Genomic DNA, 15,699 nt, shown 5'->3' on the forward strand with positions numbered 1-15,699 from the left:
GAGACACAGCTTCCTGCAGGAAGGCAGGCTGCTGGCTGGGAGCTTTTGCACAGGTCTCAGCAACCAGGAGTGTGACAGGGAAGAAGATAGGCGGTTTGTTCATTTTGGTCCCTGGGTGTAATTTACTTGCTGCCTTATGCTTGAGTGGTTTGCGACATACTGCACAGTACAACACTGAGCCTGCTTCATTTTGTTGCTTGAAAACACTGTAGAGGCAATTGTTCTGACTCCCATTTTGTAAAGAGAGGAGCTAAGATGTGAAGAGGTGGATATCGGCCAGGTATTACCTTCTGTGTTCCACCCTAGCAGGATGTAGGAAGAAATGAGCTTTTGTGCTGTCCTGGTTGTACAGGAAGTGTTTGGGTACACATGCTTTATATCAGGCTCTTCATGCTGGGCCAGCAGAGCAGGTGCAAAGACCAGCTTCTTGCAGTGAGTGATAGCTCAGCATTCCGTTCTCCTTAATGAGGTTTGCAACTCTTCCGTTCTTCCCTTAGCCTACTTTCAGTACTACTTCTGAGTGCTTAATTTCACTTCTCAGGACAAGAGGATGGTGTGGTCTTCTAGGACGCTGGAAATGTAGCTGCCATCGAGCAGGAGTGGGTATTAGCGCATCTGCAACAGCGTGATGGGGAGACTTTGGAGGTCAGAGAGAACATGCAGGAGTGCTGGCTGTCTGAGCAGGGTGACTTTGCTTTCCCTGCACATTGGACCCAGAGCACGAGGTTAGGGCAGGCAGGGTGCATAGCTTACTGCTGTGGGTGCACGTGGGCTGGAAGAGGTTCTTACAACTAGTGGCAAATCAAACTGAGGAATCAATTTAATCTCTTCCATGCATGCCACATCACTTTTCACAGGAGCCCTATTGTGTCTGCACACTGGATCATCAGAAATTGTCTCTTAATGTTTCACCCTCAGCTTTTCCAAAGGGCAGCACTGTTCTGTTTTTCAAGTGGCTCTTGGCAGTCTGACCTATGTGGTGATTTCCCCACATCTCACCTTCCAGCCCATCCATTTTTGAGACAAAAGGCCAGCAGCAGTCAGCTGAAGGCTGCCCAGCTGTAGTCACCTCAGGCAGCCAACACAGAAACCTTTGGCTGTCAGAGCGTTGCAGTTTGCAGAAGACAGGCTGCCCTGTGATCAGCTGATACTGCTCTGATCATCTGTGTGCTGCACTCTTCACCTCTGGTTTTCTTTGATCCTGTCTCTGTCTCCTTTTCCTTGACTCTCTGCTTCATTCAGTGCTTTGTTTTGATTTTTCTTTTTTAATCCTCGGTTTATTTCTAGCTAAGATCTTTAATGACCAGAGTAAATACAGCACCATTATGTTTTCTTTGCCACTGCATTTTTTTTCCCCCAGTTTCTGAGCTTTCCCTGTTCTCTTGTATTTGAGACCATCAGCTCTCCTGGGGCAGAGGCTTCCTACCACTGTTTGTACAGCACCAGTCTCAGTGGGACCCGCTTTCACTGTCTAATAACATGATTAATACAGCTAATACAAATATATGCTTCTTTGGCGCCCAGGTTCCTAAATCAGGATGGAACGCTTCAGGTTTTTTCCTGCAGTGATTCCCTTCTTCCCAAAGAAATATATGCAGAGAGTAAGCATGCAATATATGCATAAATAAATGCAAGTGTCCTGAAAAAAATATAGGTTCATATGCCTCTTTTCATGCCTTCTGGCTCCATGGCATTCAGGTAGCTTGCTCCCTGAGAGCTGCATGGAGTGAGGAGAGCATGTGTTTTGCTGAGAGCACAGGCAGGGCTGTTGTGCCACTTTTCCCCTCTTCTGCCTGTTAAGCTTGCTTCCTCATCCAGTGATGGTCTCTTCTCTTGCTGGTAACTGAAATGTGACTGTCAGAGGAGGCAGTGCTGTTGCAGTGACATCCCTCTGGAGCTGCTGAGCTTTCTGCCCCCTGTGGATCTGTGTCCTGAAAGCATTCTGCAGTTTATCTGACAAATGGCAGGCAGACCCACTGGGAGCTGGGCTGTGCAAATAAGTGTGTTCACCAGCAGAGCCTGTGGGGCACTGCAGTGTTCTGTCTCCCAAATGACATTTGACCATTTCCTTGCTGTGTTGAAGATGGTAGTGTTTTCTGAATACCAAAGGTTTCATTTCTTTTTCCCCCATCACTGATAGAAAAGTTTGAGAGCACAACCTATCAAAAGTCCTTTATAAGAGCTTTAACCACTCCTTTTCCCTCCCTGAAGGTACTGGCTGATAGCCCAACAATCAAGGCAATCGCAGTGTAAAAATAAAACACTGCCAAGGCTCAGCTATTTAGCTCTGGTGTGCAAACTAATGATGGCTAAGCTGCTAAGCTGCTGTTCTATTGTCCATAAGGGGAAGACTGTGCCTGAAAGCTGTGCTCCCCTGTTGTCTCCATGAGCACGTGCCTGGAGTGGCAGCTGTGCAAAGTGAAATTCCAGCTGTTTGCAGCAGCCCAGGAGGCCAGTTACCTAGAAGCACACTGCAGGGACAGCACAGCTTTCAGGAGATGGAGGAGTAGCAGGGGTGCATCTGGAGCAGTTGATGCAGAAGGGCTCCGTTACTGCTGGGTGCAGGTGGAATTTTTCATTACAGGTGTGAGAAGGAGCTGTGCCACGTACAGAGCCTGGCCTCCACGGTGTGTGCTCAGCTGTGAGAACCTGGCTGCACAGAGCTGGTGCTCAAAACAAGCCCTTCGTGCTGCTCCTTCCCAGGCAGCCTGCGGGCTTAGGGAAACAGCTCAGGTCAGGAAGGAATTCTTGGTACTGAGAGCGTTCTTGGAACCAAATTAAATGGCTCAACTACTTCTAGTTGCTGAAGAGTTGTCCATATGCCTCTAGGGAAAGGAGGAGGGAGGCTTGAATTCTTTCTCCTCTTTAATGGCTGCTGTTCCTCACTGCAGCAGCAGCTGGTTGCTGGGCTGGCTCTCCCTGGGTGAATCCCAGCTGTGCTTGCAGGTGCCGCTCCACTAGCTCAGATCCAAGCAGGGATGTGTGAGCAGGCGGCCCATGCTGAAGTGCTTCACAGCACTTGGATACAAATGAATGCTAAATCTGTTCTCTGGTAAATGTTGGAATCCTATGAGTGCACTGAACCCTGCTGAGCTGCCAAACCTTCTGTCAAGCCAGAAGTTAAGTTGTTGCAAGTGTGCATTCCCATTTTTTTTTTCAATAGCTTGTAGTGTGTCCTGTAGGAGTGTAAATACGACTCCAGCCAGGCATGAAACATGCAGCTTGAAAGCCCTGGTGTTCAGGAGGCTGGGTAATGGAGAGTGTGATCATGACTCACAGGAGCTGTTCTCTTGTTGGGTTGCAATGGGAAGAGGCTGGGCACATCTCTGCCTGTGTATTCCCTCTGTTCTGGAGGGAGAGGGTGTGCAGCAGCCTGGCAGGGGCCTCCTGAGTTTGCTTTGCTGATGTAGCTGCAGGGTTGTGTGAGACTGCAGAGCCCCTGTGCTGAGTATGTACTGATGGGTAGCAGTAGCCAAGGGAGATGTCTGCCCCTTGCACAGGCTAGGAACAGTGCAATGAATCTGCAGGTTCTGTTTTTGTTTTTGTTTTCTTTTCTCTCTCTTCTCATCCCCTTAAAGAGGTAAGGATGCTTCCAAGCTGGTTTTCTTTCCACCAGTTCTGATTATCCATAGAACATCACTGATTCCTGAACTCAGTCACCAGCTCTTAGCAGTGATGAAGTCTTGAGAGAGTGGCTGAAAGCCTTTCTGGCAGGGGGAGGAGGAACACATTGAAGTGAAGGGAGCTGCAGTGAGTTTTTGTGCTGATGAACATGAGAGCAAAAGCCCTGACGGCTGCTGTGGTGGTAATTTGGGCTGGCAAGTGTTTTCCAGGCACTGTCAGCACACATCTGTGCCAGCACTGGTGTGGGCTGCTCCCATCCTGAGCCCAGACCTTGGCAGTGGATCTCACCAGTGGGAGCCAGGCCAGTTGCATACAGCAGCATGGGGAGCCCTTACTGTCTGGCCATTTGTCTGCTCAGTTGCACCTGGAAAGCACAATAGAGGAAATATTCCAGCTGCAGCTTTTTGGGTTTTTTTTTTCCCCAATTTTTCACCTGTCTGTAGATCCACCTGGAAGAGAGGGAGATATGTTGTTGCGGTCAGAGACACAAAGCAGAGGGGTGCTGTTCCTGCTGCTGCATTTGGAGCGTTGGCATATGTTATTGCTAGTGATGTAAATTGAGACTGAGAACTGAAGTCATTGCAGTTGTCAAAGGAGTGGCTGCAGTGATGGATGACCACAGGGAAGAGCTGACTGCCGTTTTTCAGACCAGGATGGACATCTACTGCAAAAAGCCACTAACTTCAACTTACCAGGCAGTGAAGTTGCATAAAGCAAAATGTCAAGCAGCGCTGGTTTTGGACAGGATCAGGTGGCACAGTTCCTGAGCGGGATGGGGCAGCACTCTCCAGTGTTGCTGTTCGTGCTGGAACGGAGCAGTTTGCAGCCTGTTCCCAGTAGGGCAGTGACTCCTCTGCCATTGCCACCCGCGCAATCCTGAACCTTGTGGAACAAATGGACCCACGTGTGCCTGTGATTGCATTTTCCAGTGAGTGTGACTCAATCAGCATAGGGCTCTCAGCCTGCAGCAAAGCAAGTGGTATAGTGCATTGAGGGAGAAGCTCTTCTTGGAAGAGCTATGGCTCCATGTGCACTGACTCAGGCTGGCAGGGAGTTTATGCTGCATCTCTGAGCTGCTCCAGAGACCTGTGACAATTTCCCTTCTTTGTTTCAGAGCCATCATCAATCACTTCAACCCGAAGATAGAGTCTTACGCTGCAGTGAATCACATATCTCAGCTCTCTGAGGATCAGGTAAGCCAGGCGTGTAAGCGTCTCTTCATTCTGCTCTCTGGAATACAGGTATTGTGGAGTGCCCTGTGCTCACTGCAGCTGATGATGTGCAGCAGTATGAGGGCAAAGGGGGGGCTTTCTTGTTCCTTATTCAGATGTGGATGAGAGGAGGACAAACAAGGCCTTAGCCTAATTTACTATTGCACGCAGACATCTTGGTCCTGTAAATACAGATGAAAGGGTAAGAATGATAAAAATGAGCTGCACTGTCAGCAAGTGTGGTTAGGGACTGAGAATCCTGGTGTTTAGAAAGGGGACAGGAAGCTTTTGGCAGTGAGTTTGCATGTTAGAGAGCTGTTGGTTATCTTCTGTGATATCAGGCATTTATAACTAAGGCAACAGTTGGTGGAAATTTTCTAGGGTAATTGAATTCCGTGTCATGAACAGTTCTTTTAGATGGATTTTTGGAAGGAAAAAAAACAGGTGTAAATAATAGTAAAAAGTGATACAGTTAGGTTTCCCTTCCTTAATTTGGCCTGCTCTCTACTCTTCATGTCCTGCTTGTATTGCATAAATGTGTAAATGTGGCTTCTTGAAAACAGGCTGCTGTGCAGGGTCTCACAAAGGGAAGAGATGGCCTATTTCCCAAAATAAAGTATTTGGATTATATGTTAATCACTCTTGAAGAAGTGAATGACTGCGGGAGCTTGTGGTAGACAAAATAAAAAGGGCTACCATCAAACTGGGGGGAACCATCCAGAGACAGCTGTGTTGGGAGCTCAGGACCTCCTGGAGCAGAAGCAGTCCAGAACAGACCTCATTTGAGTCACCTTGGATTGCTGCTTCCACCAAAGTGTGTGTAGGGTCCTGTGCTTGTGTTTGTTAAAGGTCCTGACTGCATCTTGCTCTACAACTCGTTTTTTCCCTCTCTCATTCCTCGCTCCCTGTCCGGAATACTTTTCATCCTTACTTGATGGTATCCTCTCATGCTTCCTGCTAGCCTTTCCATTTATTGTCCCACTTGATCTGTAATACGTAACACTGCAAAGTCTCGCATTGAATGCTGTGCTAATGCAGTGGGGAAAAAAAGAATGGACCCTACTGCTTTTTATTCTCTTCTTAATATAGCTGGCTAGAAGAACATTGGTTTTAATTTACTCCAATTTTCTGTATTGTTCTGCCCTTTTTAGTCACTGTACCCCCAGCTATGCTTTATGAGGGCTTGTGTTAGAAATGCTCATTCATTGATGATCTACTGATTGGATCAGCCCAGGCCTCCAAAAAAAGAAAAGCCTTTGATAGCCCAATTTAAAAGGAGGCTTGGATAGAAGGGAATTTTGCATAGTGTTTAGGTTAGACTGAGAAAGAAAACAAGCTTTTCACTGTCAGCTCTGCATAGTTTTCATCCTCCAGCAGTTCAGGGAGGTCAAGTTAAATCCTTTCTTCCCTGTGTTAGTCTTTAAATAAAATCTGTAGCAGCAGGCAGATAATGAAATCAGCGCTGATGCATGGAGCATTTTGAGGAAGATGATTAGGAAATTGAAAGGCATATTTCTCCTTTTCTCTCCCTTCGTAGTTTCTCTCGGCGTCAGGAGAACATCAAACAAATCAGAACTGTAAGAGGCCCCTGTGAACTGCAGAGGAATAACGGAGATGTCACTGTAGCAGGGCTGTGCGGTCTGAGCAAGGGTGTTTAGTCAGCTCTCCACAGTTTGCTGCAGGAGAGGACTCACCTCTACTTCTTATGAGCCGGTGAGCTCAGCTCTGTGCTTTGGAGTGTGGGTTCCCCTCCATCGGTAGCCATCCCGTATGCTGAGAACGTGGAAGGTGGTGGTAGATGCTTGAGGTCAAGGTCGGAGTCTGGCTTGCTGTGGGACAACTGAATTTGTTGTTTTCAGGAAGTGTCAGTGGTTCAGCATAGGGTGGGGACATCAAGTTCGCCTTTTGGCTACTGCAGTCCCTTTTTTTCCTTCCAGCTGTACCTCTGTATTCACTTAATTCTCCTTCCCTCTTCTCTGCATAAATATTTTCTACACGGAATTGATCCTTCTCCCCCGTCCTGTTTTCTGAAGTGTACAGCACAGAAACATCTAGTGGTGACATTTAAAATGTAATTGGTAACTTGTGCATCCACACACAGGTACAGTGTTTGGGAATGCTGGCTTTCTCTGTTGTTTGTGTAGTTTCAGGAGATTGATACCTCTTTCTCTGAAGACGCTTGTTTTTACGCTTACAAGGACCAAACTCTTATTTTAATGTCGTTTTCCCTCCCAGAAGCTAACCTTTGGCAGATTTTCATATGGCTGCTCCTATTCCTTTGTGGAATCTGAGAATCTCCTATTGATCAGGCAGGCATGTCATCTGTCTGAGAGGGATTTTCTGAGTTGCTTCCAGTTTACTGGAACCTTCACAACTTGCAGATCTGTGCTTGAACCTGTACGAAGCTTGCTGTGCTGTTCTGTGTGCAGTGTCTGGCACGCTGTTCATGTGTTAGATTAACTTCTTAATTTTATTTTATTTTTAATGTCCTTAAGAGTAGCTAAGTAATCAGCTGAAAGAGGTTTTGTTCTATCTTGTTCTTTTCCTAATCCTATTGAAGGTTTTATTACCTTATTAATCACTAATGTCCATTTATTACTGTTCTCAGTCTGTCATTTAAGTGCTTTCTCCTTTTTTATTTGTAAGCATTAATGTTAACGTTACTACATGCTGTGGGGATTCATAGACCCTTGAAAAAGATGGGCATGAGGCTATTCTAAGGACAGATTGCTTATGAGCCCCTACTGCTGTACGTTTTCAGTCCTGTGGATCTCCAGGAATCATGATTTGAACACACTGGTCTGTGCTGTAGACAAGTAGATTGACAAGATCTCATAGCACTGCTTTACTGACTGGTTTGTGCTTTATTCAGCAGTTGCATTGGAAGTACTGGTAAGAGATTCCAAGGAGTGAGCCCATGGCAGGCTTTTGGTGATGAGCCACCTCAAGCTGTGAACAATATGTCGGCCTTGCTAGTGGTGCCTCTGTGCAGAGTCTGATCACCAAGGCAAAGTCATCATCCTCTTCCTTTTGCTTGCTGATTTGTTAAACCTGACTCCAGTGTTAATTTCTTGTTCATGAGGCATTCTCCCTCAGCACTTCTGGTTCCTGCCTGCTTCTCCTTTAAGGAGATGAAGGATGCTAGGATGCTGCACAGTCAAAAAGGCTGGCAGTTATGTATCCTATGTTATCCTATGTAGTTTTAGCTCTTCCATGTAAGTGATTATTCCTAGGTCTTCAAAGACATTTAGGCCCCTTCTCATGTCAAAGGGCAGAGTAAGCCTTTGTGCAGTGAACTCATGGGCTTATCTGTGCACTCCGGATGACTGGGCTGCCTTGTACTTAGCATGCGAAAGGTGGTAGAGTTTTCTCCACGCTGCATCTGATTTGAAAAGGTCCTAACGTTTTCCAGCAGGAGTAGTTGAAGAGAAGCAGGATAGTGTGGAGAGAAAACAGCAACACAATAAAGAGTTGTTCTGTAAGAACAAGTGCAGACAAGCAGGCTGAGGACACATGAAGGAACATGAAGGGCCTGAATTTGGGTCTCACATCTGCCTTTTCTGGATGTCTAACAGTTATTCGAGAGAGACTGAAGTGAAAGAGACCCAGTGCTATTTTATCTTTTGGTCAAGTCTTCTCAGAGCAGGAATGTTTTGTGGTGCCTTGCATGCCGAGCAAGTCTTGTGCCAATGAACTGGAGAATGAGGTAGTGAAATTGCTCACAGAGGTCTCATTTTCTCCTTGGCACTTGTTCTCACTGTGATTTCCACTACAAGGGTCCTACGTTTGAGAGTGCAGGTATATGGGACTGCTGATACTTGCTAGTTAGAAGCCTGTCTGTGCTTTTTCTGTCTGAAGATCCGCTCTCTTTACAGTTGCAGCAGGGGCACGAAGTACCTCAGAGTTGGAGGCAGCATCAAGTTCAGTGTGAAAGGCTGTTGTGAACACCTGTACTGTGTATATTCGTGTAGTAACTGCAGATGGAAAGTGCTGGGAGCCAGAACAGATTGCAGTGGAAGAACAGAACGACTGCATTGGTTTTGAAATTGTGACAAATGAGTGTAACAGTTGGGTCATTCTGTGCTGTAATACATTTATAACTCAGGTAGCTGCAGTCTGCTTTGATTAGACAACCTCAGAGAAAGATGCGCTTTGTTTTTGAGGTCGTGCTCCAGTGTTGGATGGTCTCTCTGCCTTCTTCCCCCTCCATGCCCCCCACTCCACATGGCTTTTAGTTCCCAGGTGGGGCTGCAAGGCACTGATCGAAAGCACAGCTCAGGCAGCCTCGGCCGCGTCAGTGCCTTGCACAGAAAGCCACAGAACAGCACAATTGGTTTTAGGTGCCCCGAGGTATTCTCACTCAGAGCCATTGACGTCACGGTTTGTTCAACTTGCTCTGTTTTCCATAACTAGCAGTAAAAGCACTACCTGATACAAAATGCTTTGTTCTTTCTTAGCGCTGCTGGCAGTGGGGTTAAGAGTTAAAACCTTTGGGCATGTGTGTGCTTGATGTTTTTAAAATGCTGAGTACCGTCAGCGCAAAGTACTACTACAGTAATTCCTCCTAATCTCTTACTTAATACAGCATGTTGTGAGGGCTCCATAAATACTTCAGAATGATTTGGACATAATGCTACTTTAGTTCTGAAATGCAGTGAGCTTTGGTGTCGAAAGTATGCAGCTTGCTAGTGCTGTGTTGTGCTCAGCAGTAGGCATGTGAATTCCAGTGGAAGGGTCACCGAGACAAAGCCTTCATTTAAGGTCTTCACATCTTTGCCAGTCAGGCAGGGGTGCTGGCCTTCATGGTCTTTTACAGACACCTACTTAAGATTAGTGGCTCGAAGCAGGTTTTATTGTTTAAATAGAAAGATCTGAGCTGTACCAGGTGAAATTTGAATCCCAGCTATTTTTGAAGGGTTCTGTATAGGATCTCTTCTGGAGTTGGCAAATCACCAGCTTGCCTGGCTGATGAGGGCTATTTGCTTTAGGTATTTTTCTCCTTGGATTACCAGGGAAATAACGTCGCAATTTGCTAATGCCTCAGATTGTTTTGTGCAGTGTGTGGCTCTGAGGGGGCTTCAAGGACTGATAGCTTTGCTACAAGATTTGAAGCTGGAGGTGAGCCTTGGAGCAGTGACTTTGTGCTGTGCAGTGCCTTCTATTAACATGCAGAATGCAGTGAAATGTGTGTCACCAGAGTGGGGGGTGTGCGTGGTAGGTTGTAAGAGGGACTAAAGAAGGGCTTCATTTTTTAAGAAAACAGCTGCTGTTGAAGTATTCCTAACTCAGGCTCGTGAATCTGAACTAAGAAATGGGACAAGCCCTCCAGTTTTCTTCTGCAGGCTCACGTAGATTGCTCCAGCATCCTGGCTGCACGTGCCAGCATGCATGACCCTGCCTTACCTCGGCTGCTCCCAGAGCTGTCTTTCTGTCCTCCGTGCACTGCCGACACTACAGCTTGTCTTGCTTCCTTGATTTTTGAGCTGTCCTCTTGGGCAGATTAGGGACTGCATCAGAGTACAGACTGGTAAAATAAATAAATAACCTCACTGAACTTTGAAGCAAGGCTCTCCTTCAATTCTCATGGCTGTTTTCACATCCTTGCCTGCCTTTCATTAGAACCACCTGGACTGATAAGGGCCTGGAAGCTGCTGTAGCCAGGTGACTGCTACATGCTGGGGGCTTGTTCTTCTTCCTGAGCAGCTCTTCAAGCAGTCCTGCGTGTCTGCTAGGTTGGTCTTACAGGTACTTACCCACAGCCCCTTTTCCTGACTTAGTTAGAGGATGGGGCTGCAGGCTATAGCCTGAATTGCTTCTTGGCTGCTTATGCTGCCTAGAGCAAACCTTGAGTCCATCTCTTCGAGCGTGGAAGGGCAGCCTAGGGGGAGCCAGGCAGCATTCATGTTATGCTGTGCTAAGTGCAAGGTGACGTTAGGGATTGCTGTCACTGCTGAGCGCCTGTGTGGGGCAGGGAGAACTCCACAGAGGATTGCAACCGAATGATCAAAACAGTCTGCATTTATAAAGATTAAATTACAACTTTGCACATTGCGATTAAAGGAGGAGCTGTCAGCGGCTGGCTTGCAAGAATGTGCAATTCAATTTGCATTTTGTAAAACTTCAGATTGAGGAGAGTTTTTAATCCCTTGTGAAATCGGGAACAATAGGCACTGGCTGTTGCCAGGTGCATAATGCATAAGTTACCATGCAAACTTCTCTTTCATCGCTCTCGGCAAAGCTGGATTTGTAGCACTGTACTTTGTTACTCCAGTCCCAGGCTCCACCCTAAGCTTCCTTACACTCAATCACCTCTGCTTGAGAGCCCTAACGGAGGCAGGCTGTAGCCTGCTGTGCCAATTACAGCCTCAGCACCCTCTGCCCTTTGCTGGAGTCAAATTGCCCTCTTCCAAAAGCAGACAAGCTTTGCAGTGACTGCGCGCCACACTCCAGGGCTTCTTTAGGATAAAGCCTTGCCTTCCGAGATTGCCAGCATCCCTTCTCTCTGGTAGTATCCTACTGTAACAGATGATGTTTTTCTGCCTTCTTCCTCTGGATCATCTAGCTGGAGCTGCAGCTGTTTCCCTAAAGTGACAAATTGGGTCATTGCTATGATTTCTAAGTGGGAAGCAAATAGAGCTTTGCAGTCTCCGTGCCTCCTAGAGCAGGAGAGTAAACGCTGCTGAGCCAAATGGTGCTGCACCTGAGCAGAGCTCGCTCAGCTGGAAGATTTGTTCCCTTGGCTCTCTAACACTTGGCATTTGAATGCTAAGATGGCAAGTTCAGACTCCTTGTCCACAGTTGGATGCTGAGAGGCAGATCTTTTAATAGAGGAGAAAGAGGCATCTCTGATGTGTGTCACTGTTTCAGCCTTCATGGGAGATGTGAGGCAAGCTGTGGGATTGCTCAAGGAGCTGAGATACGTCATTCAAAGACAACAAGAGAGTAAGGATGGATGTCCTAGAGATGGAGATGGGAAAGATGGTTCTGCATTTGCCAGAGGCTATAAATCAATTCCACTGCCTTAGTCACAGGGCGCTTGGATTCCCCCATGGCTCAGTTAAGGCACAAATAAGCTCCTGGGGAGCTAAGTATTGCTAGCAGCACATGCTGTTTCAGCAGCAGCATCTGCCTCTCTGCTGGCATGAGAGCAGGCCTGTGGGAAGATATTAATTCTTAGCCTTGTGTTTGCATTCACTGGGGCAGTTTTTCATAGGAATTCTTCTTTCACTTTTTCAACCCGTGGGTCTAAGGTCTCCATCCATTGCTTGACAGCAGAATTGCTAAAAGGAGAGTATTTTCCAGCCTCTCAGGCAAGAAGCTGATAAAGCAGATATGGACCATTGTCTGAAAATAACAAGGATTTCTGGAATAAGCTGATGCAACTCAGCAGCAATCAGCACTTACGTTGTTAACTGTTGTCACAGTTGCATCGGTGTTAGTTGTAATGTAGGAAGCTTTTGTCTTGCGTGAAAGCAGGGCTTAGTTAGAATGACTTCTGGCAGTAGGAGAAGCATGGAAATTCTGCTGTTACATCCTTAACATTTGGAGTACAGGATAGTTTCTTGCAGAATGACATCCAAGTTTCCTGTAGCCCCTGCCACGCTCTGGCCTGCTGCTTAGAAACTTTGCTGCTAAGCCTAGCTGTGTGCAGAACCCACTAAGGAAAATCTGAGCTTAAGGCACTGAGATGATGACTGCTCCATGCAGTGACATCTGATGTCAGCAAAGGACATGACATATTTCTTGCAGTGTGATTTAGCAGTGGGAGCAGGTCAGGCTGCTGGTGTGGTATGGTTAGCCGGCTGTTTTGGGGGGAGCTTTAGCCTTGGGAACATCTCCACAATCTTTTGCAGACCAAAACGAGCCTTTCTGCCCACGTTCTGAGCTGTCTTGGAGCCCTGTGAGTGTGTTTAACACAGTCAGAATCACAGACAGAAGGGCCAGAAGTAATACCATTGTGATGCTACTGCAAGAGTCTGTCCCTTTGGACAGTGCTATCAGCTCCCCACTGGTTGTATTTCTTTAGCAGCATCTGGGAAGTGAAAGTACTCAAGGTAACCAAACCATTCTTCTGGCTACAACCAAGACACCGATCTTTCTCTTTTTTGGATTTTTATTTCCAGACTTTCTTTTCTGGAAATTCTTGCACCAATAGCTAATGCTCCTGAAAGCCAAGGATTTGATGGAAACATCTCACTACAGACTCTCAATTCTTTCCTCTTTACAAGGATGTGCTTTTCTATTTTAAGTGATGGACCTATTTAATTACAGTACCACCTACAAGCTGCTTTGTAGGCATGGAAAGAAAACGGGGCTGTCGCTGGGCTAAAACTCCCCTTTTTGGAATAAAAAGAAAGCTGCCGTGATGTTTCATCTCAGCCTTCTTTGCAGACACCTGAGCTTATGACACACTTTTTGCAGGAGAGAATATTAACGTGATGTGAACTTAATTCCTTCAGCTGATGACAGCTTCACATCATCCAGTTCTTGCTGAGCTTTCCACTCTCAGTAGTGCCCAGAGGGATGATATTCCAGGACTGCTTGAGGTGTGTCTGTCACTATCTAGTAAGTTGATGTTTTAGAAATAGGACTCAGTGATGCTGGGGCTGGGCAGTTTCATGTCGTAGCAAACGTAAAGAAGTCAGTCGTTACAACAGGGGCTGCTGACCCTGCCCCAGTTGCTCATCAGGAGCTCCGTGAAGTCAAGCTAGCAGCCTGTGATCTTGATTCAGCTGCTTTGCTGGCCAGAGGCATCGTCTGGTCCTTCATCCTCACCCAGAAGCCTTTCACCTGAGTGAACTATAGTTTGAAGGTGTAGGTAATGGTTCTCTTGGGAGACTTGGATTGAAGTACCATGCTCTTTGTACATAAACTCATAACTCAGCGTGGCCTCAGCTTACAAATGTCAGGGAGAGCTTTTTTGGAAAAGGTCAAGTTGAGATGCTTGAAGGAAAACGACTGGTTGTTTCATTCCTGCTCTTTGTTTAACAAGTGAACGATGCAAGAATTTCGCAAGTCAAATCTGTTTGGGGAGTAGGAAGATTTTTATTTTGATGGCATTCCTCTTTAAAAATGGGAGGAAAACCACATGCCTGTACTCTCACAGAAAGCCTTACATTCCAGCTCTCAGGAGGGCTGCGGCTTACAAAACAAACCCAGGCTGAGGTGTGCTCACCTCATTTCCAGTGTTCTTACACAGCTGTGCCCAGCTGCTCATGGCCTGCTGCAACTTCTTCTGCCCCCTCTCTGGTTATAGATGGCAACAGATGCTGCTGAAATGGTCTACAACATGTTTGAGATCACACCCATCCTCTGTTGCTGGCTCATGGAAGAGGTGATTCTGTTCTGATGCTGAGTGCCACTCTGGCAGAGGCTTTAGTGCCTCCTGGGGCAGTGGTGAGTGGTGTTTCACCTTGCAGTCTTCTCATACTCTGCACAGCTTTGTTTTCTTCTCTCTGGGCATGGAATTACTGTTGTGCTGCACTGTTTGGCCTGGATTTTCCTCTCCCCTTGTTTCTTCCGTGTGGGACTGTGTCCCGTCATGGTGCCGACAGCACACACATTTGTCAGGATTCCTTTACATGTGCCTCTTCCAGCATTTTACAGTCCTCACTTCTTGAACATGAGATGGTAGAATATAAAGTAGGTCGCTTTCTTTCCTTTCTGTTTTTCTCAGTTCTGCAGCTCTTGTGATCTTTGAATTCTTTCTGAGTGTCAGACAGTTCTGGAGACTTACGTGACAGGGAGAGCTCAGTGGTCCCCTGAAGTCTCAGTAGTCATCTTCGGATTGGGCCTTAGCAGACCACTAGACCCTCTTTCTTCTTATCCTCACCATACCTCTCGACTACCCTGCTAATTAGTGCCCTTGACGTGTTTTTGAGAGATGAGAAGGAAGAGCAGTGACAGCTTTCCCAACACACAGCCGTCGCTGGCTGCTGTGATGCATGCTGTGGCTGCTGCCAGGCCTGCCATCCTGTTCAGACTGAGCTGATTGTAGCTGGCAGTTGTCGTCTCGAAGCAGTAAACCAAGTGAACGGCTCCGCTTATTACCATTTATAAACATACACCAAACAGAAGCTCTAGGCACAGCCACCGGTCAGTCCTTAAAAGGCATATGGAAGGAACTGGGTATTGCCAGTCAGACCACTGTACGTTTACAACAAAATCCAGCACTCTCTAGCACCTGAATTTTTCAGCTGGACAGCTTGCTTTGCGTGTTTTCTTTCTTCTGTTTGTTTGTTTTTCCCATACAGCTCAAGGGGACAGAAGCATTGGAGTTAAATTATAGCACATTTCAATGAAACTTGCTGTTGCGAGTGATGCTCAGAACTGTGAGGTCAGGAGCCTATTAAATGCAGAGGTGTGCACCCCTTTGGCTTCTGTCCCTTGGTTCTCAGCAGGATAAACATGGCACCACTGTCTTCTTTGTTAACCCAAGGTGATAATAGACCCATGTGCTTTGTCTCGCCGTAGAGATGCAGACTCAGCTCTTGCAGAACTTTGCTGACATTCAAGATGGAGATGCAAAGGGATCTGCTCCAAAGCTTCCATACAAGCTGCCCTGGTGATGCTGAGCTCCTCAGTGGGCTGCTCATCAGACGTGCCTGGTTATGCAGGAAAACTCACACTTGTATTAGCATAAGGTACAATTTCTTAAGAAATTTGCAAAGCAAGCATGAAATCCTTTCTAAATAGAGTCAAAACTTCATATGCAAGAATAATATCAAGAGGGCAATGCGGCAGCAATTTGGGAGGAGCAGGATTTAAGATTCCCATTAAAACAAAAATAGTTGTGCAAATAAAACCACGAGCTGATGCAGTACAAATTAGCAGTTTTAAAACCTGGAGAAAAAGCAGCTGAGTT

At 46.6% G+C, this 15,699-nt stretch overlaps 1 protein-coding gene across 1 annotated transcript in view; it reads left to right on the forward strand.

The window, feature by feature from the left end:
- Positions 1-15,699, forward strand: part of ARMH3 (armadillo like helical domain containing 3) — a gene marked incomplete at both ends in the record, with an annotated part of 105,467 nt that overhangs the window by 75,524 nt on the left and 14,244 nt on the right. Inside the window, one exon of the mRNA XM_079535312.1 lies at positions 4,739-4,817. Within this exon, the coding sequence (XP_079391438.1) occupies positions 4,739-4,817 (79 nt within the window). The remainder of the gene's footprint in view (positions 1-4,738; positions 4,818-15,699) is intronic.

This window comes from Tetrao urogallus, assembly GCF_951394365.1.
Source record: "Tetrao urogallus genome assembly, chromosome: 5".
Taxonomy (NCBI): Eukaryota; Metazoa; Chordata; class Aves; order Galliformes; family Phasianidae; genus Tetrao; species Tetrao urogallus.